General features: G+C 38.5%; 1 protein-coding gene across 1 annotated transcript in view; it reads right to left on the bottom strand.

The window, feature by feature from the left end:
• The window catches only part of FANCC (FA complementation group C), a gene marked incomplete in the record, with an annotated part of 210,394 nt that overhangs the window by 126,446 nt on the left and 56,033 nt on the right, over window positions 1-27,915 (bottom strand). The window contains 1 exon segment of the mRNA XM_036734518.1: window positions 10,777-10,871. Coding sequence (XP_036590413.1) covers window positions 10,777-10,871 — 95 coding nt within the window.

Genomic DNA, 27,915 nt, shown 5'->3' with positions numbered 1-27,915 from the left:
AAAAAAGATTAAGGTAAGTAACCTAAGGGATAGTATTATGTTTAAAGAAGAAGTGGAGTTGCAATCATGCCAACAAAGGAAAAGGAAGTATTTAAAAAATAAATACATTTAAACAGTAAACAAACTTATGCTGAAAGGAATTACAGACAACAACAATCAGTATCTGTAATAAAATCATAAGTTACAAATGCCTTAGTATCCAAATTCATACAGGAAACTAATGGAGCTACAAAAAGACATAGTAACAACAAGAAGAAGAGATTTTGATATCCCTCTCCCAGAATTGGATAAGTGTAAAAGAAAAAGAAGCAAAAAAGAGAAAATATGGAACCGAACAAATTGTTGGAAAACTATTGCCAAAAGACGTTTGTGTCTTGTAAATGGGACTACAAAAGAATATACTTATTTCTTAGCACCACATGAAATTTTTATAATAACTGTCCATGTATTCGGGCACAGAGATATTGTAAATAAATAAAAAAAGGCAGAGATAGTAACTCCATCCTTTACAGATTATAACACAATAAAAAAAGTTATTGGTTTATTGGTTCAGGTACCATAAACAAAAGAAACAGACACAAATGGAAACTTCATAATGAAATCCTAAATAATGAGTGAACTGAAGACCAAATTGTAAAAATTATGAATAATTATGTAAAAGGAAATTATAGTGATGAAACAACATACCAAAATTTCTGGGATGGAGCTAAAGCAGTCTGCAGAGAAAAATATCATATTGCTAGAAAGATACACTAACAAAAGATAAAATGAGAGCATTAATGGCTATAACACGCATTTTTAAAAATTAGAAAGCCAACAAATAAATCTTTAAAAAGGCATGAGATATTAAAAATAAGGGTAGAAATAGATGAATTGAAAACCAAAATAAGAAACAAAAAATAAAAACTAAAAGCTGAATCTCTGAAATAGCTAATTGATAAATATTTTAAAAATCTAATTAAAAAGGGCAGAAATTCAGATCAATGAAACAGCAAATAAGCAAGGTGAAATCACAACAAAACTAAAAGAAATGAGAAGATCAGAACATAGCAAGAAGAGTTATATGGTTGCAAAACTGAGAATGCAAAAGATATAAAGAATACCTTCAAAATCATAAATAACCAAACTGTCAGAGATCTTAAATAATCCAATCTCAGAAAGGGAAACAGATATAGCTGTAAAAAAAACTACAAAAGAAAAAAAATCATAGTCCTTATGGGTTCATAGGAGAATGCTATCAAAATTTTAAAGAACAATTATCATGCATACTTCACAAACCATTTACAAAAATTAAGAAAGAAAGCACTCAGCAAGAGTAAATGGTTTGTGAAAGACTAACTATATTTTGCTCCTTCCCAACCCATCCCCCTTTACTGAATTTTCTCCCTTGACCCTGTCCCCTTTCCAAAGTGTTTGTTTTTGATTACCTCCACCCCCATCTGCCCTCCCCTCCATCATCCCCCCCTTTTTTTATCTTCTTCCCTCTTCTTTCCTGAATTTCATGAATGATACACATCATCTTTCCATGTAGGAATGTAAATAAAACAGTTCAACTTTAGTAAGTCCCTTATGATTTCTCTTTCTTGTTTACCTTTTCATGCTTCTCTTGATTCTCGTGTTTGAAAGTCAAATTTTCTATTCAGCTCTGGTCTTTTCACTGAGAAAGTTTGAAAGTCCTCTATTTTATTGAAAGTCCATATTTTGCCTTGGAGCATGATACTCAGTTTTGCTGGGTAGGTGATTCTTGGTTTTAATCCTAGCTCCATTGACCTGCAGAATATCATATTCCAAGCCCTTCGATCCCTTAATGTAGAAGCTGCTAGATCTTGTATTATCCTGATTGTGTTTCCACAATACTGAAATTGTTTCTTTCTGGCTGCTTGCAATATTTTCTCCTTGACCTGGGAACTCTGGAATTTGGCAAGAATATTCCTAGGAGTTTTCTTTTTGGGATCTATTTGAGGAGGCGATATGTGGATTCTTTCAATTTCTATTTTACCCTCTGGCTCCAGAATATCAGGGCAATTCTCCTTGATAATTCCTTGAAAGATGATATCTAGGCTCTTTTTTTGATCGTGGTTTTCAGGGAGTCCAATAATTTTTAAATTATCTCTCCTGGATCTATTATCCAGGTGAGTGGTTTTTCCAATGAGATATTTCACATTGTGTTCCACTTTTTCATTCCTTTGGTTCTGTTTTATAATATCTTGATTTCCCATAAAGTCACTAGCTTCCACTTGCTCCAATCTAATTTTTAAGATAGTATTTTCTTCAGTGGTCCGTTGGACCTCCTTTTCCATTTGGCTAATTCTGCCTTTCAAGGCATTCTTCTCCTCACTGGCTTTTTGGAGCTCTTTTGCCATTTGAGTCAGTCTAGTTTTTAAGGTGTTGTTTTCTTCAGTGTATTTTTCAGTATTTTTTTGGGTCTCCTTTAGCAAATCATTGACTTGTTTTTCATGGTTTTCTCGCATCCTTCTCATTTCTCTTCCCAATTTTTCCTCTACTTCTCTAACTTGCTTTTCCAAATCCTTTTTGAGCTCTTCCATGGCCTGGGACCAGTTCATGTTTTTCTTGGAGGCTTTTGGTGTAGGCTCTTTGACTTTGTTGACTTCTTCTGGCTGTATGTTTTGGCCTTCTTTGTCACCAAAGAAAGAATCCAAAGTCTGAGACTGAATCTGGGTGAGTTTTCGCTGCCTGGCCATATTCCCAACCAACTTGACCCTTGAGTTTTTCAGCGGGGTATGACTGCTTGTAGACTAAAGAGTTCTATGTTCCACGTTTGGGGGGGATGCGCCAGCTCTGCCACACCAGCACTCCTCCTTCCCCAAGGACCCCCAACCTGGACTGGACTTAGATCTTCAGCAGGCTGTGCACTCCTGCTCTGATCCGCCACTTAATTCCTCCCACCAGTTGGGCCTGGAGCCGGAAGCAACTGAAGCTGTACCTGCCCCACCTCCACTGCCCCAGGGGTGGTGGCCGAACCTCGAACTCCTTCCTTCCACTCCCGCAGCTTTTCCCACTAACCTTCTCCGCTGTCTTTGGTGTTTGTGGGTTGAGAAGTCTGGTAACTGCCGCAGCTCACTGATTCAGGGCACTAGGGCCCACTCCGTCTGGCTCCTGGTCTGGTTGGTCCGCGCCGCTCATGCTGGGCTCTGCTCCACTCTGCTCCCAGCTCCGTGTGGGACAGACCTCACCCAGAGACCCATCCAGGCTGTCCTGGGCTGGAGCCCTGCTTCCCTCTGCTGTTTTGTGGGTTCTGCAGTTCTAGAATTGGTTCAGAGCCATTTTTTATAGGTTTTTGGAGGGACCTGGCAGGGAGCTCACGCTAGTCCCTGCTTTCCAGCTGCCATCTTCAAATCCCATTTTAAATAACTACAAAATGCATAAAATATCTGTGAATTGATCTACCAAAGCCCAGAAGAGACTATTATCAATTCAATTACAGGGCGCTCCTTAAGAAAATAACAACTTCGAGGGTGTAGCCAAGATGGCAGAGTTAAAGCAGGGACTTACTTGCCTGAGCTCTCCCCCAAGGCCTTCCAAATATGTTTTAAAAATGACTCTAAACAAATTCCAGAGCAGTAGAATCCATAAAAAGGCAGAATAACATACATTTCCAGCCCAAAACAACTTGGGAGGTCAACAGGAAAGTCTGTCGCACTACAGTGCTAGAGCAGCGCAGTTCAATGGAGGCCGCGGGCACCAGCGCAGACCAGGCCCCAGCAAACCTGGAGCTGAATCACTGGCAACAGTGTTGATTTCCAGACCTCTTAGCCCACAGATGCCAAAGACAACTTAGAAGGTCAGCAGGAAAGGTCTGTCATGCCTGGATGAGAGTGGAACACAGTCCAGTGCAGGCCATGCCAGAACAGCCCCTGCCCCAGCAAACCCTTGGAAGTGACTAAATCAGCAGTGGCAGAGGCTGCTTCTGGAGCTCTCAGCCCACAGACAGAAAGGGGGTTGAACAACTGGTCAAAAGGAGATTACAGGGGTCTCTTTCTTAGCACTGAGGCAGGACTCCGTTGCTTTTTCCATACTTGATCCAGGTCACAGTCTCAGGTGGCAGTCCCAAGGTGAGGAGGAGCACTAGCATAGCAGAGCTTGTGGCCATAGGGGAAGGGGGGACCCTAGTCACAGTTCCAGGGCAGAAAAGAGTGCTTGTGGTCACTCACCTTGGAAGAGCCAAAAACTTGCAGGTCTCAAGAAGTATCTCTGAAAACAGCTACACAAAACCTGTGAAGCTTGGACAGTGCGTCCTCTAACCTGGAAGCAGAGACCTACTTTAAGAAACAGTTAAAAGTCAAGTAATAGGCTGGGAAAATGGGCAAACAATGGAAAAGAAAATAACAACTTAAATAGCTGGAGGTATGTTCAGTGTCCCTGGTTAGGCTGTGCCAATAAAATAAGAATAATAATATTATCAAAGTTAATTTATAATTTTAATGCTATACCAAGGGAACAGGGAAATAAGCATTTATACAGTGCTTCCCACTTGCCAAGCACTGTGCTAAGTGTTTTACAACTATTATCTCATTTGATCCTTTACAGTTGTAGAAACTGAGGCAGACAATGATTAGGGGATTTGTTTAGGGTCATAGAGCTATTAAGTGTCAGAGGCCACATATGAATTCAGGTTTTCTTACCTCCTAGTCCAGAGCATTCTATACAATGCACCCACATAACTGGTTCCTATCAATCAAACTACCAAAGAGATATTTTATACAATTTGATAAAGCAGTAACAAAGTCATCTGGAAAAACAAAAACTCTAGAATATAATGGAAAATGATTAAAAGAGGTAGACTTAAAGATTGACCTCAAACTGTATAATAAAGCAGCAGTCATGAAAACCTTCCAGTCCTGATTAAAAAATAGAGAAACAGGTCAATGAAACCAACTAGACAAGGGAGAGTGAGAAACAAGGAACTCAATAACCTGTGTTTGAAAATGAAAAACAAATTACACAGGAAAAAACTGCTGGGAAAACTGAAGAGCAACCTGGAAGAAATGAGATTTGATCAACACCTTATGTGCATTGGAAAAGATAAAATTAAAAGTTGGCACTTTCAAAATTGATAAATCTTTAGCCAATTTGATTAGAAAGCCAGAAAATCAACTCAACAGAATAACAAATGAACAAAGAGAAATCACAACAAAACCTAAAAAAAAAAAAAGAAAACAAATAATAGAATCCACTTTGCAGTTGTATGGTAACAAAATTGAAAACACAGAAGCAGAATTTTTTCAAAAAGTATAAAATACAAAAACTAACAGAAGACCAAATAAAAATCTTAAATAATCCAGTGTCCAAATAAAAATCTTAATTAATCCAAGGAAACAGAAATATCTTTACAGGAACTAACAGAAGGTGTAACTCCCAGTTACAAAAGAAATCTTAACAAATTTTTAAAGAATTAATTAGCAACAATACTACACAAGTTATGCTCAACTGAGAAAGTACCCTACCAGACTCCTTTCATGAGACAAGCTGCCCTCCTAATGAATAAAGGATTCCCCTTTCCCTATTATTATTTTATATGGTTGTAGAAAAGCTACCAAGTGCAACAAAAAAAAGACATTAAAGGTTTAAAGATAGGCATAGAGCTATCCTTATTTGCTGATGACATGATGGCTGTTAACTTAGAAAATCTTAGGGAATCAGAAACAGTGATATGGATTTGGCTCTCTCATGAGGGCGAGAACGGATAGGGAATTTTGCACTGATCTCTGCCTCTTGCAGTTAATCTTATCCTGGATCTTTGACATCCAGAGTGCTAGACATTCACAGCATCCTTTGGTGTCTTAGTGTAATGTGCTTTTGAGGCCCTGTGCTCCAGTGTCCTACTCTCAGTACTTCCTCTGGCACTCCTCAAAAGCACTATGAGTTTCCCGGTCTTTATGACCTCTATTCTTGCTGCTTCTGGACGCAGAGCAGTTTACGAGAATTCTGGTAATTTCTGATCACGTTGGGAGCCTACCAACAGTTCTGCTGGTGGGCCTCCTTTCTATTGTTTGCTAGCTTCTGGTTGTTGTTTTCTTTTTGTTTTGTTTTGGTTAAGTTTTAGGCTCAAAGAAGTCATTAGCATATTTTCTAATTATATGTCTTTTAAAAAAATAAAGTTTTACTGATATCTTTTTGTGCTTCTATGTCCTGTTAGCTCCTTTACCCTCTCTATCCACTCCCCCCAAGAGAGAGCCAAATCCATATAAGGGGAAAAAAAAAATCAAAGAAAAAAAGGAAAAAGAAAAATCCAATGAAACTGATCAATACATTGAAAAAACCTGAAATATATGCATAATTACATACTACCAGACCCACACACATCTGCAAAGGGGTGGAGAGTGAGGTATTTCCTCATATCTCTTCTTTAGGTCCAAGCTTGTTCTTTGTAATTTTGCAGGATTCTTTTTTTATTTTTCATGATGGTGGTTCTTTTCATTTACATTGTTGTTTGATATAATTTTCCCTATTCAACTGCTTCCCTTCTTATTCTAGATGCATTAGTTTTGTTTGTGCAGAAGCTCTTCAATCTCATGTAATCAAAAGTATTTTATCACTTATAATTAACCTCTATATATTGTTGGAACTCAATAACCCAGAGTTCAACAAACTTGAGAACATAAATTACTTAGGAAAGAACTCTCTATATGCTAAAATCCACAGACAAAACTGGAAAACAGACTGACAGAAATTAGGTTTAATCTAACATCTTTTATCATATCTCAAAATAAATGGATAGGGAAGGGTAAAGGAGGTAACAGGACATAAAAACACAAAAGATATCAGTAAAACTTTATTTTTTAAAAGAAATACAATTAGAAAATACGCTAAATGACTTCTTTAGGCCCAAAACTTCACCAAAACAAAAACAAAACAACAACCAGAAGCTAGCAAACAATAAAAATGAGGCCTACCAGCAGAACTGTTGGTATGTTCCCAATGTGACCAGAAACAGCAAGAATAGAGGTCATAAAGACCTAGACTGGGGAAACTGACAATGCTTCTTAGGAGTACCAGAGGCAGTACTGAGAGTAGGACACCTGAGCACAGGGCCTCAAAAGCCATGGGCACATTACCCTAAGACATCGAAGGGTACTGCCAATATCTAGCACTCTGGATGTCAAAGATCCAGGATAAGACTAACTGCAAGAGGCAGAGATCACTGCAAATACCCAGGGGATCCACAGTGAGATTAAGCAGGTTAATGGTGAGGGGGGAAGACACCGGCCTAGGCACAGAGCTCAAATTCAGAATTAAAGTTGGAGAGATGTGTAAATTTAAAAAAAAATTGTATATGAAATATCATTCCAAATCTAAAGATTCCCAAAAAGAAAAGAGAAACTCCATAACAACCTCAAAGTGAAAAATGTACTTTCCCTATGGACTACAAAATTAACTAGATCAAACAAGAACCAAAATATGAAACAAAAGCACAAGGAAAAAAATTGGAAAGAAAACAGTAATCCTTATCCAAGAAAAGGATCCCCCAAACTAGCACAGACTAATCCCAAATCAACAACTCTGAGATAACAAGAAATATTACAGACAAAAAGCTGAAACAGTACGGCAAGAAACACAACATCAACGACCATCATGAATATGTCTATGTAGTTCTGTATCGCAAGGCATGAGAGACTCTCCATAAAGACGGTAAAACAAGTATAACATTTATTCAGACCCCAGAGAACCGTATCCCATAACCAAACGCTCAGCTCCCACAGCTCAGCCCACTTCATTATAACAGCGAGGAACCCAAAACATTCAATACAGAATATCACAACACAGAGCCTCTTCATCCCAAAACCTCTCCGACCCCCTGCGGGGATCTTCCCCAAAACAAACTCACAATACAGCTAAGTCAGTCTGTTCAGTTCTAACCATCACAAGGGCGGCCATTAGAAGAAAACGTAAGATTATTTGGTAACAGAAACAAGTGACCTGGAAAACAAGTCAGAGAGATCATTTCAAAATCATTGGTCCCCTAGGAAATGATAATTTTTTTTTAAGTCTAGATACTGTATTTCAAAAAAATCATAAATGAAAACTGCCCCCAAACAATTAGAACCAGAGGGCAAAGTGAAGACAGAAAGAATAAACTCCATAAGGAAAAGTTCCATGAACGTATTGCAAACAAAATTCTAAGAGACAAAGCTTCTGGGTATTACTAATCAATTTGTTAACTAACCTAACCAATAATCAATAAATTGATGGTCAGCGGCTTCTCTCAGGAACCAAAGAGGCCAAGGGAGACTCTGAAACACCTTAAATGAGTTCCTTCTGATAGGTAACTCCTCTAACAAGTGGAATTCAACCCTGATTGATGGACATTTAATGAGGAGATAGGCTAAGAGCCCTCAACTCCTCCCAATTACTTCACTGTAAGAGGATGGTGACCTGGGCATGAAGTATGAGTCCCATTCAGCAATGTGGCCCATCTCAATCAGATTTTCTCTATTTTGTTTCTTCTTCATGGGCTGGGGAGCCCTAAATTCTAATGAAGGGGAGCAAGAACAGAAGCTCTCTCTCCAGGGAAGGACGTAACCTGTAGACACAAGTCAGGTTCCCAGTTGTGTAGAGGCCAACCCAGAGGTCTTGAGTAGATCCCTTGAGGAGAGCTAGAATGCTTATGACATTCTTTAGCCAGGGCAAGGTTTCTCTTTAAGCTATTCTTCTGACAGAGAACGGATTATAAATTATCATTAACGATCAAATGTTACAGTAGTAAAATTAATTTATTTCAAATGTCATAGTAAAAATCCAGTTTCCATGTAAAAGAAAAAAAAATATGACATGTATAAAGAAAGATGAAGTTCTCAGTCACATCTCAGTCAAGATCCCAGGAGCCCTAGCAGCTTCTAGTACAAACATGAGATCTTGGAATATGTTCCAAAAGATCTAAGCTGATAACCAAGAATAATTTACCCTTCATAACCGAGTATAATGCTACATGTTAAAAAAAAATGAACCTTTAATGGCAGAAGGGACTTTTCAAACATTTCTCATAAAAAGATCAGAGATGAGTAGGAATTTTGAAATATAAACACAGGATATTTGAGCAACTGCAAGGAGTTGCATAATGATGCAGTGCTAACATTCCAATAGGAGAAGAAATAAGCGTCACTTCAGAACTTTAATATCTTCAAAGAGTATTGAGAGAGTTGAACAAGAAAAATAGAGAACTTGGGGAAAGACTGGTTCTGTTCTGAGGTTCTGAAGAGGAAAGAGAAGGGAGAAACATGTAAGAAGGAGTGGGGGGAAACAGGCATTGGATGAACCTGACTCTTCTGAAATGGAGAAAGGAGGTTAAACACACATACACATAAAGAGTTTAGCACTGAAATACATAAAGTTCAACAAGGGAAAAAGTAAGGCTAAGAGAGGGATGGGTTAAGAAAGCAGATAATATGAGAAAGAGAAGTTTCAAGCAAAACAAACACCATGATGATGACGGTGAGAGTAAAAGCAGCAGGGGAAAATAACTAGAATCTAAAGGTGTGCCTTAGATTGCATTACAGAAAACTGAGGAATGACTGAACAAATGGTGGCATGCAAATGTAAAAGAATATTATTGCACAGTAACAAATGGTAAAAGAGACTTCAGAAAATCCTTAGTAATATGAATTGATTCAGGGTGAAATCAACGGAACCAGAAGAACAATTTATTGGATAGGAACAAGGAAAAGAAAAACATCTTTGAAAGATTTAAGAATTCTAATCAATACAATGACCAACACGTCTCCAGACAAAAAGGAAGCGTGTTACCATCTCCTGACAGAGACACGAGGGACACAAGACGGCCATGTGGGCTAGCTTTAGTGGTACTAGTAGTCACTGTCATTATCGTCATCTCAGGGTAACAGTACTAAGAGCTAGCATTCATCTAGTATCCACCACGCGCCAGGCACTGCGCTAAGAGCGCACGACAAATAACTCATCTGATCTCAACAACCTGGGCGGTAAGCGCCATCATTATCACTCTTTCGGAAAAGAGGAAACTGAAGCAGACAGAGGCTAAATGACTTGTACAAGACGTCACAGCCAGTAAGTGTCTAAGGCCAGATTTGAACTGAGGTGTTCCTGACTCCAGACCCACTGCCCTATCTACTGTGCCACCTAGGTGACTTCAGACAGATAGAAAAGACTGCCAATTTGCCTCAGCCTGGCCTGAAATGCCCTTCCAAACGTGTTACTGCAGATCAAGGGAAGATGTGGAAGCCCTATAGGAAGCCAAATACATCAGTGAGGTAGGAGTCTATGATGCTGACATAAAATTCATGAAAGAACAACACCTCAAACGTGTGGATAACAGCTGCCAAGCAGCAGTCAGGTGCTAGTCTGTAAAGTTACTGAACTGGATACCAACTTTAATTCATAAAATAGTGGTTGGTTGTCTCGGCGCAGTATAAAAATTTTGTTTTTAATGTGAGAAGGGAGAAATCACCAACTACTCTGAAAGGAAAAAGGAGGGATAGTTTGCTTCCCACCAAAAATAAAGGAGAAATTCATTATCACGTAATTAAAGTTTCTACGAACAGCTGAACTTCAAGATTGTAAGTAGCGCAGAAACATTTAAAACTAGAGACAAAAGCTTTATGAATTAACTTTATATTAAGCAACAACTGAAGTTAATTTTTTAAAGTTGACACTGCAGCTGATGCTGCAGCAGGCTAAAGCTTCTACAAATATATTAACATAAACTGTGTTTACTCGTTTCTGAAATAATATAATGAAGAATGTTTAATTCAAAGTGGTTCAGAAAAAGATTCGTTCTCTCACCCTTATCCAGATGTTGGCTTCCAGCTCTATAGGGTTCCGTGGTTCACTGCAGTAGAGACAACATAAGCACCACATTAGAATTTTCTGGTTTTCATCTGCAGAAAAGAAAACAAACAAAAAAAGATAGGTTTTATCATACACATACACACACACACACACACTCTCACAATAGAGCCAAATTTTTCTAAATTACCTGAAGAAAAACCAACTATTCCAAATTTATAAAAGACATTAAAAGATCATGTGAGACATTTGACTTTCAATCTTTCCTTTCCTATGCTACACATTAACTGCAGTTTTTAGGCAGTCACTTTTCTTTCTATCATAATTGATATTCTAAAGGCAATTATAGCTACTGTTTCCAATTTTGATACTTTAAGATACCAAATCTGGATGGTGATTTTGAAAACTATTATTCTGATTTAAGATGGCACATTGGAAGGTGTCAGAAAATCCTAGCTCTACACATTCCACAGTAAATCTCTGAAAACAGCTGCAGAGAAGCTGATCCATTCAGTTCAAAATTGCACAAGAAGTGCACATGAATATGGAGTTCAGAGGGGATGATGATAAGCAGGGTAACGTTAGTAGTGATATGTTAAATTTAATATACATTAAAAGGAACAAGCCATATATAGTAAACTTTGCGTGTACGACGCCTACTTTCTGATCACTTTTGTGTATAGAAATGTTCCTATTTGTTAATGATTTTCTGGTTCAAAAATATTTCAAAAATCAAGATAGCTTGAGCAAAGAGAAGCACTAACAATTCAGAAGTCAGGAATGGCTTAATGGAGTAGGTGGTACTTAAGCTGAGGAAGATAAGGATTTTAAGAGTAAGAAATAAGAATAGAGTGAAATCTAAGCATAAAGAACAGGACAAGGTGTCTCGGAAAGAGCTCTGAACTTGAATTTCTCATCATATCTGAGTTTGAATCCTGGCCCTGCCATTTAATACCTGTATGACACTGTACAAATCACTTGACCCTTCAGAATTCAGTTTCTTCATTTATAAACTGAGGGAGTTAAACCAGATGACCTATGTCTTCTAGCTATGTACGTATGATGCTATGATCCTAAGTGTTCTGGAAACAAAGAATAGTCTGATTGGCTGAAAATTTATAGGAGATTATGGGGAGTAATATGAAATAAAGCTGAAAAGGTATACTGGAGTAAGACTGTAAAGGGCCGCCCTATAGAATTTGAGCATTCATTACAGGCAAAAAGGTTATCGAACCCTTTATGGAAGAATGGAATGAGACACGGTGAGCCTTTTTTTTTTTTGCCTAGGATCATGCCTCTGGCAGTTTTGAAGAAAGTGGCATCCTTTCGAAATTTAGAGCCAAGTTTTAGGACCACTGATTATTTATCACTTCACAAACTTTCTGGGTTAGGGTAGCGATTCATTTATCAGAAAAATAATAATCTTCTGCTAAGATGATAAAGTCATATTAAACAGACCAATTTCCCAGATAATGACATAAAATTCTATAAGAGACCCTGACTATATGTGGCCACTGAATTAACTTTCTTCTACAGATGATATATTTTAGATTGTGTAAGATGGCCCTTCTGACTGGTGTATACTGTAATTAAAAACTGAATGCTAAAACGGTAATAAACATATGCACACTTGAAAAAGATATGGTCTTTCCAGGTGTAAAAGGTTAGACTACATATAAGTTTCTTCAAAACTGATGGTTCTTTGATCCTAAAATCTAAAGAATCTATGAATATGGGAGTAGGGGTGGAGGGAGAAATCAACACTGAAAGCTATGTCCAAAAATTTTAACAGACGCTTAATAAGGAAGTGGACTTTTATCCCTTCCTGCACAGAATACGCATAACTACCAATAATAACTCCAATGCTTTGGGATACACAAAATGTTTTCCCACAGAAAACCCTATAGAAGCGGTACTGCATATATTAATATGCACATTTTAAACATATATGAGTCAGTGTGGCACAATAGCCTCAAAGCCAGGAAAACCTAGATTCAAGTCCTGGCTCTGTGACCTTAGGCAGGTCACGCAACCTCTCAGGGCTCTAGGCAATTCACTAAAACTGTAAGTTGCAGAGAAAGTGCTGATGATTATTGAAAAAGGGAGTTAATGGGGCAGCTAGGTGGTGCAGAGAATAGCGCACAGGCCCTGGAGTCAGGAGGACCTGAGTTCAAATTCGGCCCCAGACACGTGACACACTTACTAGCTGTGTGACCTTGGGCAAGTCACATAACCCTAATTGCCCTGCCTTCTCCCATCAAAAAAAAAAAAAGAAAAGGAAAAGGGAGTTATTTCACCTATGAGTTCCCTATGGCAATGAAATTACAGGTCTCATTTTGAATCCAGATTTACGGAGGAAGAAACTTGAGACTCATAGGAGAGAAGTGACTTATTTTTTTCTTTAAATTTTTTTAAACTATGAAATAGAAAACTGTCAACAAACTAACATTTCTAGATACAAGGGTGAGAAAAACAATTGCATATGAAACCATGAACCTATTAAGCTCTTTATATTTTTTATAAAATACATGTTACATTTAACATGTAATTACCAACACTGACCTATTATCTTTCTCCTCTTCTGAACTTCTTTATCATATTTTTGGCATATATTTTAAATGTGATTTGTGTATCAGCAAGGCAACAGTCATAGCACCAACGACAATTGTGAATATGCCTGTATAGTTCTATGTCGCAAAATATAAGAGACTCTCCATAGAAAAGGCAGAAGAAGCAAAACATTTATTCAGACACCAAAGAACCAAATCTCAAACCAGTAAGTCCCACGCATCATAACAGCAAAGAACTCAAAACACAATATCATAGCACAGAGCCTTGTTATCCCAAAGCTGGGGCTTTCCCACAGACACACTCAGCGCACAGCTAGCATGCCTCCATTCTCCCTCAGCCTCAGCGCTAACTGCTCTGAACATTTCCTGCTCCACCCTTCCCCGTTCCTTTTGCTCAGCAAGTTCCTCCCCCGACATGTGACTTGGGCTTCCTATGACATAAGCAGGCCATATGGGCCTATTAATGGATGGGGAAGATCTTCAAACTTACATTACCGTTACAATTTGTTTTTGGCAAAACTAGGACATCCCCCGATTCTTCCTGTGTTAGCAATTAAGTTGGGACTTTTTCACTGTTTTAGAATGCTAAATTAATTGTCTTTGATTGAGCCTTACTAGGTGCAAAGCCCCAGGCCCAAACCTGTATCTACTAGGTGCTAAGTCAATGTGGGCCTGAAGCCCTCAGGGCCCTAAGGGGAGTTTCTAAGACCAAAGTCAATAGGATGCACCTAAGTTCTGGTCGCTCAGATGACGTCTGATGAAGTCCAAAGACCGTATAAAAAGAAAGAACAGAACTATTTGCTTGGGGCCCTCACTCTTGGAGGAACGTTGATGCGAAGACTCTGGGCAGCTGTAGTTAAGAGCCCTCCAGCTTGTGAACCCAGATGTTGATGCCTTCTTGGTAACTATGAACCGTATTTGGTCTGTACATAAGATATCTTTGTGATTTGTTTGTATTTGCTCTGAAGTTCAGGGCACTGGCTTTTTCCCTCTGAACCAAGTGAAGGATATAGGGGTGTGTGTGTGTGTGTGTGTGTAAATAAAATGTCCTTCCTTGTAATAAATAAGGCTAGTTAAGAAAATTAGTAACAGTATCCATGAATGTGTCTCATCCTGCACCGAGTCCATCACCCTGTGGCAGGCACGCTTCCTCTTCAATCCTATGAAATTATGACGGGTCACTGCACTGATCAAAGTTCTCAAGCCTTCTGAAATTGTTTTCCTTTATGACAGATGCTGCAGTCCCTGTACAAACAATTCTTCTGGTCCTACTCATTTCACTCTGCATGAATCCTCTAAGTCTTCAAAGGTTTCTCTAAATCCTTTTGTCATTTTTTTATATAACAACACTATTCCATCATATTAATATACCCTAATTTGATTAAACATTCCCCAGCTGATGAGCACCCTTGGCTTCCAGTTATTTGCTATGAGAAAAAGTGCTGTCGAGACGTGGAGCCAAGACGGCAGAGTAAAAGCAGGGCCTTGCCTGAGCTATCCTCCGAGGCCCTACAAATGGCTTTTAACAATGACTCAAAACAAATTCTAGAGCTGCAGAACCCACCAAAAGGTGTAGGGAAACAAATTTCCATCCCAAGACAACTTGGAAGGTTGGCAGGAAAGGTCTCTTGCACTAGAGTAAGAAAGGAACACAGTCCAGCACAGGCCAGGTCCCAGCAAACTCCGAGCAGGCCTTGGGGTGACTGAATCACTGCAGCAGCGACGGTTTCCAGACATCTCAGAACCACAGACACAAAAGACAACTTGCAAGGTCAAAAAGAAAGGTCCATTGCACACGGGTGAGAGTGGAGCACAGTCCAGCACAGGCTGCACCAGCAGAGACTTGACTGTAGCAAACAATAAGCAGGGCTTGGGAGTGACTGAATTGGCAGCAGCAGCAATGGCAGGGGCTGCTTCGGGAGCTTTCAGTGCACGGACAGGAAGGGGGTTGAACAACTGGTCAGCAGGAGAACCCAGGGGTCTTTTTGCTAGCACTAAGGCAAGACTTTATTGCTTTGCTCATATTCGGATCCCTGTCAAAATGGTGGGTGAAGAAAAGACTAGAAGAGCAGAGTTTGCTGAAGCAGTGGAGGGGGGACCCTCCTCACAATTCCAGAATAGAAAAGAGTGCTTGTGGTTGCTCACAGGCCACCCTGGAAGAACTGAACTGAGAAGAACTTGTAAGAACTGAAAACTTACAGGTCCCCAGAAGTAACTGAAAATAGCTGCCTAAAACCCCTGAAGCTTGGACAGTGTGCCATCCACCTTAGAAACAGAGCTCTACTTTAAGAAACAGTTAAAAGTCAAGTAATAGGCTAGGAAAATGAGCAAGCAAGGGGAAAAAAAAAACTTGACTACAGAAAGTTACTATGATGACAAGGAAGATCAAAATACTTACTCAGAAGAAGACAACAAAATCAAAGCTCCTACATCCAAAGTCTCCAAGAAAATATGAAATGGTCTCAGGCCAGGGAAGAGCTCAAAAAGGATTTTGGAAATCAAGTAAGAGAGATACAAGAAAAATTGGGAAGAGAAATGAGAGTGATACAAGAAAATCATGAAAAACGTGTTAACAGCTTGCTAAAGGAAATACACACATACACACACACGCACACAATATTGAAGAAAATAACACCCAAAAAAACTGACTAGGCCAAATGGTAAAAGAGATCCAAAAAGCCAATGAGGAGAAGAATGCCTTAAATAGCAGAACTGGCCAAATGGAAAAGGAAGTCCAAAAGTTCACTGAAGAAAACAATTCCTTAAAAACTAGAATGGAGCAAATGGAAGCTAAGGACTTTATAAGAAATCAAGAACAATTAAATAAAACCAAAAGAATGAAAAAATAGAAGACAAGGTAAAATATCTTATTGGAAAAACAACTGACCTGGAAAATAGATCCAGGAGAGATAATTTTAAAATTTTTGGACTACCTGAAAGCCATGCTCAAAAAAAAAGAGCCTAGACATCATTTTTCAAGAAATCATCAAGGAAAACTGCCATAACTAGAGGGTAAAGTAGAAATCGAAAGAATCCACCAATCACTTCCTGAAAGAGATCCCAAAAGGAAAACTCCCAGGAACATTATAGCCAATTTCCAGAGTTCCCACATCAAGGGGAAAATATTGCAAGCAGCCAGAAAGAAACAATTCAGGTATGTGTAACGACAGCCACACTGGCCTACCCAGGATGGCTGCTAGTGCTGGTTCTTTTATCTGCTGTTTCAGGGGCCAACAATCTTTCTTTTTTAATCACATAAAATACAAACACAGGAAACACAGAGAAGAGAAATAAAGACCAACCGACAGGGCTCTACTGCCTGAATCAAAGCTTTATATCTACTAATGAATTGAGAGAGCCTTTACCTTTGAGGAATCGGGGAGCTCTGAACATACAGCCACTCAGAGTCTCAATCAGGGAATCACAACATCTTTCTCATAAGCAAGCCCCCAAAGCAAAAGCTTACCTCTCACAATATATACTCTTTCAGCTAATAGGCTCAGTGCCTAATTAGAAATTAACAAAAGGTGTGTAAGCCTTCCTACAAGCAAGTAAGCTTCCCTTAATGGGTTCCACATCGGGCATATTGATAGCCAGGAAAGATCTTATTCCCCATTAACTTTACAGTATGGTGGAGCCAGAGTCAGGAGGCTTCTACATTAAAGGATCAGAGGGCTTGGAATATGATATTCCAGAGTGAAAAGAAGCTAAGATTACAACCAAGGATCACCTACCTGGCAAAAATGAGTTTAATACTTCAGGAGGAAAAATGGATATTCAAAGAGATAGAGGATTTTCAAGCATTCTTGATGAAAAGATCAGAGCTGAATAGTAAAATTTGACTTTCAAATACAAGGCTTAAAAGAAGCATAAAAAAGTAAACAGGAAAGACAAAACATAAGGGACTTAATAAGGTAAAAGTATGATGTTTGTAACTCATAAAATCTTTCTCAATAATAGGGTAGTTAGAAGATGTATACATAGACAGTGGACACAGGTGTGAGTTGAATATGAAGGGATTATATCTAAAAAGTAAAATTAAGGGGTGAGAGAGGAATGCACTGGGAAAAAGACAAAGGGAGAGGTAGAATGGGGTAAATTATTTCACATAAAGAATGCATGAAAAAGCTTTTACAGTGGAGGGAAGAGGGAAGAGGTGAGGGGTAGTGAGTGAACCTTACTCTCATCAGAATTGGCTGAAAGAGGGAATAATATACACACACAACTGGCTATTTAAATCTATCTTAACCTACAGGAAAGTAGGAGGGGAAAGGGATAAGAGAGTCTGGGGGGGTGGAGTGATACAAAGGGGGGCAGTTTTGGGGAGGGGGTAGTCAGAAGCAAAACAGTTTTGAGGAGGGACAGGGTGAAAAGAAAGAGAATAGAATAAATGGGGTGGGGGGATAGGATGGAGGGAAATACAGTTACTTACAGTAATTGTGAAAAAAAATTTGAAGCAAGTTTCACTGATAAAGGCCTCACTTCTCAAACATACAGAGAACTGGGTCAAATTTATAAAAATAACAGCCATTCTTCAATTGATAAATGATCAAAATGTATGATCAGTGTTCTGATGAAGCAATCAAAGCTATATGAAAAACTACTCTAACTCACTATTGATTGTAGAAAGGCAAATTAAAACAATTCTGAGGTACTACCTCATACCTATTAGAGTGGCTAATAGGACAGAAAAGGTAAATGACAAATGTTGGAGGGTTTATGGGAGCAATGAGTTGTGGACTGATTCAACCATTCTATAGAAAAATTTGGAACTATGCCCAAAGGGCTATAAAACCATGCACACCCTTTGACCTAGTAATACCATTACTAGGTCTGTATCCCAAAAGAGATAAAACACAAAAAGGAAAAGGACCTGTATGTACAGAAATATTTATAGCAGCTCTTTTCTGGGGGAAAAGAATTAGAAATTGAGGGGATGCCCATCAACTGGGGAATGGCTGAACAAGTTGTGGTGTGTGATTATGATGGAGTACTATTATACCGTAAGAAATAATGAGCAAGATGCTCCCAGAAAAACCAGGAAAGACTTGCATGGGCTGATGCAAAGTGAAATATACTGTGTACAAAGTAACAGCAATATTGTAAAATGATCAGCTGTGAATGACTTAGCTATTCTCAGCAATACAACGATCCAAGACAGCTCTGAAGGACTCATGACGAAAAATGCCATCCAAATCCAGAGGAAAAAACTGATGGTGTCTGAATACAGATTGAAGCATACTTTTTCGTAACTTCATTTTCCTTGAGTGTTTTTTTTTTTGGTCTATGTTTTCTTTGACAACATGACTATTATGGATATGTTTTGCATGATTATGCATGTATAACCTATATCAAACTGCTTGCCTTGTCAATGAGGGTGTGGGAGGGAAGGAGGAAGGGAGAGAATTCGGAACTCAATGTTTTAAAAATGAATACCGAAAATGGTTTTTACAAGTTACTGGGGAAAAATGAAAAAGAAAATACTTTTTTAAAAAAAGAGAAAGTGTTGTTTTACTAGGTCTTCTCCCTTTTTATCTTTTGGGGTCATATGCCCAATAGAGGTATCTCAGGATGAAAGCTTATATAGAATTTACTGATCTTTGAGGTAGCTTCCCAAAATGTTATGACCAATTCACAGCTCCACTAACAGTACACTACTATATCTGTCCTCCCAAAACCATACCAACTGTCATTTTCTTCCTTTGTCATCTCTGGAAATCTGATGGGTTTAAGCAGAACCTCAGAGGTGTCTAAATTTGTATTTGTCTTATTACTGGTGATGTGGAGTATTTTTTTTCATATGCTTGTTGACAGTTGATATTTCTTCCCTTCAGAAGAGCATGTTTCTGAAACCATTTCTCTATTGGGGAATTGTTCTTGTTCTTACATATCAATCTCAACATATTTTGGAAATCAGAACTTTATGACAAATTGTTTATGAAAAAAACCCTTTCAATTTCTGCCCCTAGAGGTAATTTCTGGTAATTAAAATTGTGTATTTTATTTCCTTTATCTCTATCCCCTTTTTTGTCAAGAATTCTTGCCCTATCAATAACTGTGGGGAATAAAACTTCTTTCATTCTACCCTAATTTCTTTATGATATGATCGTTTATATCGAAGTAATGTACTCATTTGGAGCTTATTGTAGTATGTGATATGAGATGTCTAAACTTTATTTCTCCCAGATTGAGTCCTCATTTTCTCAGCAATTTGTCAAAGAGTGGGTCCTTAGCCAGAGCAAAAGTTGGTATCTATGGGTTTATCAAACTATTAAACAGATATTGTATTCAGTTGCTTACAAATTTTGTGTGCCTAAACTGTTCCATTCATCAACTCTTCTTGTTCTTAACTGGGACTAAACTACTAGGACTTCTTCCTTATTGCTTTTAAAAAATATCTACAATATCTAACTTCTGTAAAATACTATTCAAGTCCTTCATGTCTTTCTTGTTCATTTTTTGCAAGATCTATACAGATGTAAAAGTAGCACACTGAGCCCCTTGACCATCGTGGTTGGGCTATCTATCTCTATTCATAATTCAATTAACTTTTTAAGTATTTAGATGCTATGTCATTTGGTTCATACATATTAAATATTGGTATTATTTCATTAACAATAGTGCCTTTAAGCACAATGTAGTTTCTGTACACATCTCTTTTAACCAAGTCAGTTTTTCTGGTAACTCTGAAATCATGTCTGCTATTACCCTGCTTTTTTTTAATTATATATTTTAATTTTATTTTGCAACACTTAGTTTTACATGTTTTTGAGTTTCAAATTTTCTTCCCTTCCTTCCCCTCCCCCCTGTCCCCTAAGGCGGCATGCAGTCCAATATAGATTCTACATAAACCTTCACATTAAACTTATTTACACAATAGTCAACTTACAAAGAAGATTTATGACCAATGCAATGAATCATGAGAGAGAGGAAACAAGACCCCCCCCTCAAAAAAAAAGAAGAGAAAGCAAATAGTTTGCCTCAATCTGCATTCAGATCCCACAGTTCTTTCTCCAGATGTAGCTTTTTCCATCATGAGTCCTTTGGAGCTGTCTTTGAGCCTTGTATTGTTGAGGAGAGCCAAGTCTATCACAGTTAGTCATCCCAGAATCAGTATGTCTTTGGTTGTGTATAACGTTCTCCTGGTTCTGCTCCTCTCACTCAGCATCACATCATGTAGGTCTTTCCAGGTTATTATGAAGTCTGTACCTTCCCCATTTCTTATAGCACAACAGTATTCCATTACATTCATATACTGCAACTTGTTCAGCCATTGGGCATCCCCTTGATTACCAATTCTTTGCCACTACAAAAAGAGCAGCCATAAGTATTTTTGTACATACAGGTCCCTTTCCCACTTATGTGATCTCTTTGAGATATAGCCCTAGGAGTGGTATTGCTGGGTCAAAGGGTATGAATATTTTTATAGCCCTTTGGGGAGAGTTTGAAATTGTTCTCCAAAATGGCTGGATCTGTTCACAACTCCACCAACAATGTATTAATGTTCCAATTTTCCCACATCCTCTCCAGCATTTACCATTTTCCTGTTTTGTCATGTTAGCCAATCTGACAGGAGAGATGTGGTACCCAAGAGTTGTTTTGATTTGCATTTCTCTAATCAATAGTGATTTAGAGCATTTTTACATATGCCTCTAAATATCTTCAATTTCTTGCTCTGAAAACTGCCTGTTCATATCCTTTGACCATTTCTCAATTGGAGAATAACTTTTATTCCCATAAATTTGGCTCAGTTAAGTTGCAGGATATAAAATAAACCCACAAAAATCCTCAGCATTCCTATACATTACTAACAAAGTCCAACAGCAAGAGATAGAAAGAGAAATTCCATTTAAAGTTACTGTAAACACTATAAAATATTTGGGAGTCTATCTGCCAAGACAAACCCAGGGCCTATGTGAACACAATTACAAAACACTTCTCACACAAAAAAAGTCAGATCTAATTAAATGGAATAACATCAGTTCCTCATGGTTAGGCCGAGCTAACAGAATAAAAAGGACAATTTTACCTAAATTAATTTACTTATTCAGTGCCATACCAATCAAACTACCAAAAAATTATTTTACAGAACTGGATAAAATAATAACAAAATTCATCTGGAAGAACAAAAAGTCCAGAATATCAAGAGGATTAATGAAAAGAAATGCTAGGGAAGGTGGCCTAGACATACCAGGTATCAAACGGTACTATAAAGCAGCAGTCCTCAAAACTACCTGGTACTGGTTAAGAAACAAAGTGGTAGATCAGCAGAATAGGTTAGGTACACAAGACACAGAAATCACCGACTACAGCCATCTACTCTTTGATAAACCCAAAGAGTCAAGCTTCTGGGTTAAGAATTCACTATTTCATAAAAACTGCTGGGAAAATTAGAAAATAGTATGGCAGAAACTGGGCAGAGACCCATATCTTACACCATCTACCAAAATAAATTCAAAATGGGTACATGATTTAGGAATAAAGGCTGATACTAAAAGCAATTTGGGAGAGCAAAAATAGCTAACCTGTAAGATTTATGGGAAAGGGAAGAATTCATGACCCAACAAGAGATAGAGAGCATTATAAAATGCAAAATGGAAAATTTGATTATGCTAAACTGAAAAGTTTTTGTATAAACAAAGCCAATGCAACAAAGATTAGAAGGGAAGCCGAAAGTTGGGAGAAAATCTTTACAACCAATGTCTCTGATGAAGGCCTCATATCTAAAATATTACCCTGCTTTTTAAAATTCACCTAAAGCATAATAAATTCTGCTTCAGTCCCTAAATTTAACTCCACATGAATCTACACATTTCCAGTATGTTTCTTAAAAACAACATATTGAATTTGGGGAGATAGGAAGGGAAAAGATTCTGGGAAGATGGAGGAGTAGGTAAGAAAACATTCAGCTCTTCGAATTTCCTCCACAAAAAAAGACAGAACATCACCTCAGAGGGAAAGCAGAGCAGTGGAAATAAACAAAAGTTAGGGTAAAGCAGTTTTCTCCCTAATACAATTTGAGAAGACCCCAGGAAAGACGTGACCTCCTCCAGGCTGACTCTCCGCATTCAACAACAAGCCCCAGGAACGGCTAGGTTGAGAGGCGGCCTCTGCCTTAGAAAGTTTCATCTTACAGACAGTGCTGAAGTCTAATGGTTGAGTAGAAGATGGAGGGACCTTCCACTGTGGAGGGATGGCACCAGACTCGTCCCAGCTGCGGCTGTGGGAAGGAGCTAGCATACACCTGGTGAATGCAGTAGCAGAGGGGCTAGGGATCCTGCTGGCTGTGGGCACTTGCAAGAGTAGAGGCCCTGCTTTCAGTTCCAGGGCAGAGAAGATAGATGTAGTTTGCTGCCACTACAGGGAATTGAGGGAGCAAGATCCTTTGCGGGTCAGTGTGGCTGTGGCTAAGGAGTGGAGGGGAGAGCCCAAGGTTAGGCCTAGGCACAAACCTGAGAAAATAACAGTAAGAAGGACCAGAGGTGTGGCGCATCATTCCTCATACCTCAGGGCTAGAACCCGATTACACTAACAGCTGCTAAAAACAAAACGAAATAAAGAAAGATGAGTAAGCAAAGGAGAAAGAACTATGGGATAGAGAAGATCTGGGTTCATATTCAGAGGAAGATAACAGAGCTAAAAGAGTTGCTTCTTTTTCAATGAGAAACATCTAATAATCCCAAGCATAAAAAGAGTTCTTGGAAGAACTTTAAAAGGACTTTAAAAAGAAAATAACAGAGATAGAGAAAAAATTAAAAAAAAAATGAGAGCAATTCAGGGCAATCGAGAAAATTACGAAAAGAAAGTCAACCAACTGGAAGTAGAGAATCAAAAACTTGAAGAAAATAATTCCTTGAAAATTAGAATTGGGCAAGGGGAAGCTAATGATATTCTAGGACACCAAAAAATAATAAAATAAAAATAAAAACAATGAAAAAAAAACACCAGAGGAAAAAGGGAAACAACTCGTCAGAAAAACAACTGATCTAGAGAACAGATGTCGGGGAAATAACATAAGAATAGTCAGACTACCTGAAAATTATGATTTAAAAAAAGAATGCTGATACAACATCAAAAGAAATTATCAAGAAAAATTGCCCTGAAGTTCTAGAACAGGAATACAAAGTAAAAAAAAAAAAATCTACTGATCACCCTCTGAAAGAGATCACAGGAGGAAAAGTTGCAGGAATATCATAGCCAGCTCCCAGGTTAAGTAGAAAATATTGGAAGCAACAAGAAAAAACCAATTGAAATATCACAGAACTATAATAAGGATTATACAAGACCTAGCAGCTACTATGTTGAAGGAACATAGGTTTTGGAATACTATATTTTGTAGAGTAAAAGAGCTGGGGTTACAACACAGCAAAGTTAAGTGTAATCCTGAATGGGAAAAAAAAGAACATTTAACGAAATGAAAGACTTTCAGGGATTTGTTGACAAAAAAACAGAGAAAATATGACATATAACAACCAGGAGAAATATAAAGTAAACATTAAAGATCAATTATAAGGGACTCAATAAGGTCAAATTATTTACTTCTTATGTGTGAAAATATTATCAGTACTCATGACTGTCATCATTATTTAGGTACTTTGAAAAAAAGTCTTGGGCTGAGCTGAACATGATGGGGTGATTCTAAAAAAAATAAAACTGTAGGGAGAGATAAAAAGGAGTGATCATCTCATGCAAATGAGATATAAAAGGAAAAACTGATACAGAAGAAGCTAGTACGGTGAAGACAGGGAGTGGTGGAACCTTACTCTAATCTTCAATGGAAGAAAGAGGATATATATTTATGTATGTATGTATGTATGTGTGTGTGTGTGTGTGTATGTGTGTGTGTGTGTGTGGGTATAAAAATCTTCTAAATTCAGAAGGAAGTAAGAGGGTAAGGGGATAGGGTAGGGGGGAAGAGGATAAGGGAGGGACTCTTCCAGGGGTGAGTAGGTTAAGGAATGGGAGGACAAGGTAGTGGGTAGAAGTAAAGCACAGGGATGAGGAGGAATAAGGGTAAGTAGGATGAAGACAGTGAGGAAAAATAGGAAGAAGGAAAATAGACAAGTAATTGCAGCTTAGAGTGTAAATGGGATGACTTCAGCCATAAAAATGGAAACAGATACCAGATTAAAAATTTGAATTCAACAGTTATGTTGCTTTCAGGAATCATTAGAAAAATGAGAGATACAAAGATAAACTAAAGAGCAGGAGTAGAATTTATTATGTAAAAGAAGCAAGGATTGTAATCATGATTTCAGATAAAGTTAAAATAGTTTTAATCAAAAAAAGAAAAAGACAAACTACACTTTCACCAATATTATTCAATACTGTTTTAGACCATTTAAAATACCTAGACAGTATAAAATATTTGAGCGCATATCTCCCAAAACAGATAGGGGAACTAAATGAACATAAACATAAAACACTTTTTATGCAAACAAAGTCATATCTAAATAATTAAAGGAATATTTATTGTTCATGGGTAGGTAAAGCCAATATAATTTTGAAAATGACAATTTTACCTAACTAATCTATTTATTCAACGTCATCCCAATTAAATTACTAAAAAATTATCTTACTGAGTTAGAAAAAATAATAACAAAGTTCATTTGAAAAAATAAAAGATCAGGAACTTCAAAGAAAACAGAAAAAAGATGTAAAGGAAGTAGATTCAGCAGTGCCAGACCTTAAATTATATTAAAAGGTGAGAGCACTGTTGAAGTGCAAAATGGATAATTTCAATTATTTTAAATTAAAATTTCTGTTATTAAAAAAAAAACGTACATAGCAAACAATAGAAAGAATGCAGAAAACTGGGGAAAAAAAACTCTCATAGACAATCTTTCAGATAGGATGTGATTGATTTGGAATACTGCTACAGTGTAGGAAAAAATGAGCTGGTTTATGTAGAAAAACATGGAAAGACCTGGACATATGAAGAGGATGCTGTCTGCCTTCGGAGAAACAGAGGACAAGTGGAAATAAACATAGTATAGTCTTACACACATGTGCATAAGTGTATATGTGTATATATGTATATGTTTATAGATATCTATGCATATATATGCACTTAATTGTAGCCTTCTTTATGGGCAGGGGAGGGGGGAGTAAAAAGTGCACAGCAGAAAACAAAAGAAAACCTAGAAGGAAGCAAAGAAAAGCTGAGCAGCTTTGAGAACAATGTCTAGTATTTATTATATAGGTTTTCTTGAAAATGGAAATTTACTGTTTTACATAGAATCCTCATATTCTGCTGTGTACACAGCAATGTTTTTTCCCCTCATTTTGTATTTAAGTTTAAAATAAACTGAAAAATTCACAAAACAAAATTAAAAAAAAAAACAACAACGGAAAAACCACATTGTTGGAAGCAACCAATACGTCAGAGTAAGAGGAATAATAGTACAACCCATCTCCCCCTCACAACTATTGGACAAAAATCCTGAAAATGCTCTAGACTAAGTCCTGACGGGGAAATCTAAGAAAAAAATCGCAATGAATCATTTTCCCAGGTCGGGTGAGTACAGAGAAACACAAAGGTTCCTGGACATTGAGGATGAGGTAGTAAGCAGAGAAGGCATTCCAATACAGGGCCTGAAAATGTCCTGTGCACCAGGGCAAGAAGAGGTCCCAATTGTTGCTCACAAACCAGAATAAGATCACAGCTCTGTTGTAGACTGCAGAAGAGGACTATGTCCAGGGAAAACCAAAGCAAGGAACAGTCACAGGGACCTGTGCCTAGGTCAAAGAGTCATCATGGGCCCTCTGCTGGGTGTTGAGCAAGAAACAAATACAGAAGTGGGGAACAAAAATGTGGCTCGGGCCCTCTGGAGCAAAGGAGGGTCTCAGATACAGTGCCCAACCAATCTGAGGCCTGCAGTGGAACGAACAGGGCAGGAAACCCAGAAAAAAGCCTAGAGTTTTCCAGCTGGCCAATAAGTGGTTGTCTAGTAGCAGTCTATTGGAGTTGCAAGTAAGCCTAAAAAATCATATTATTCAAACCCAAATCCAAGTCAGGAATTTGCAAAATCAGACTATGGGAGAATCTCTGAGACATCACACTGGATTAGACCTCCTGTTAGGACCACTGAAAGTTTGTGGGTCCATGGCCTGAGCTGTCCCTGGGATCCAGGATTAACAGAACACTCAATACCTTCAAAAAGTAGCAGTAAAATCAAAGACAAAATAAAACCAAACACAATTCCGAATTCCTTCCAGAAGTGCTCAGAGCCTGGTACTAATAGAATTCCAGAGTCAGGAAGCTTGGAAGAATGAGAAAGCAAAAAGAGACACAATCATAAAGAGCTCTTAGGAACTTCCAAGTCACATGACTAAAGAGATGCAGAAATAGACCTTTTCTCTGTTTCCCATGACCTTTCAAAAACAGAAATTATGTGCCAAAGATTAAGCAACTTCAGCAAGCTATCTCTATGGTCTAAAGAACACTAAATACAAAAGAGGGTTAAAAAATGAAAAGCAAACCAAAAAAACTGTCATAAATCTATACTAAGCTCACTCAGCACCGTTACCTCCTACCTCACTAGGGGCAGCAAGGTTAGACTAGAAGACCCAAGGACCCAGCAAAACGTAGGCTTGCAACAAAGCCCAACCCCTCACCCCAGTCCCTATTCCCTCATTCCAGGGCTGTATGTGTTGTAAGCTACATACCTTGATCTAATGCTTAGAGAGCTAATGATCTCATGATTATATTAGATCTAATAATCTAATGTAGCAGTGTCTGGTACATAGTAAGCACTTAATAAATGCTTATTGATTGACTGGGCTAAATAAGACAGACAGTGACACAGAGGCAGCATTCTCTGCTACAAAGTATTTCTGCAGGATGGGGAAAAAACAGAGGGGCAGGAGACACATCTGTGCTTGAAAGAGAGCTCAAACCCATGTCCCTTCTCCAAAAGTTTCAGAACCAGGGGTGGAGCCAAGATGGCAGCTAGAAAGCAGGAATGTGCTTACGCTCTCCCCCAAATCCCTCTAAACACCAGTAAAAATGGCTCTGAACAAATTCTAGAGCTGTGGAACCCACGAAATAGCAGAGGTAAGCGGATCTCCAGCCCAGGACAGCCTAGACGGTCACTGGGAAGGGTCTACTGCACCATGTTGGGAGCTGAGCCTGGGAGCGGAGTGCAGCAGAGCATGGACAGCGCCAGGGCAGACCAGACTGGGAGTTGGGTGGGTGGAGTAGGCCTTAGGGCCAGGAATCACTGAGCTGTAGCAGTTACCAGACTTCGCAAGCCACAAATGCCAAAGACCACAGAGCAGGAAAGTGGGAAAACTGCTAAATGTGGGTGAGAGCGGTCTGGACCCAGCCCTGGGGGTGGCAGAGGTAGCGCAGTAGTGGTGGCAGTGGCAGCAGCAGAAAGCTCCTACGGCTGCTTCCAGAGTCCCTGGCTTACACAGTGGGAGGAATCAAGCTGTGGATCAGAGAGGAAGTGCAAGGAGAACTTTGTGGGCACAGAGGCAGGTTCTCTTGCTTTGCCCTGCTTGGATCTGAATCGTGGTCCTGGTTGGTGGTTCTTGGGGGAGGAAGAGCACTGCTGTGGCAGAG

This window comes from Trichosurus vulpecula, chromosome 1, assembly GCF_011100635.1.
Source record: "Trichosurus vulpecula isolate mTriVul1 chromosome 1, mTriVul1.pri, whole genome shotgun sequence".
NCBI lineage: Eukaryota > Metazoa > Chordata > Mammalia > Diprotodontia > Phalangeridae > Trichosurus > Trichosurus vulpecula.
Note: the sequence above shows the minus strand (reverse complement) of the source record. Positions and strands in the feature narration are given on the sequence as shown.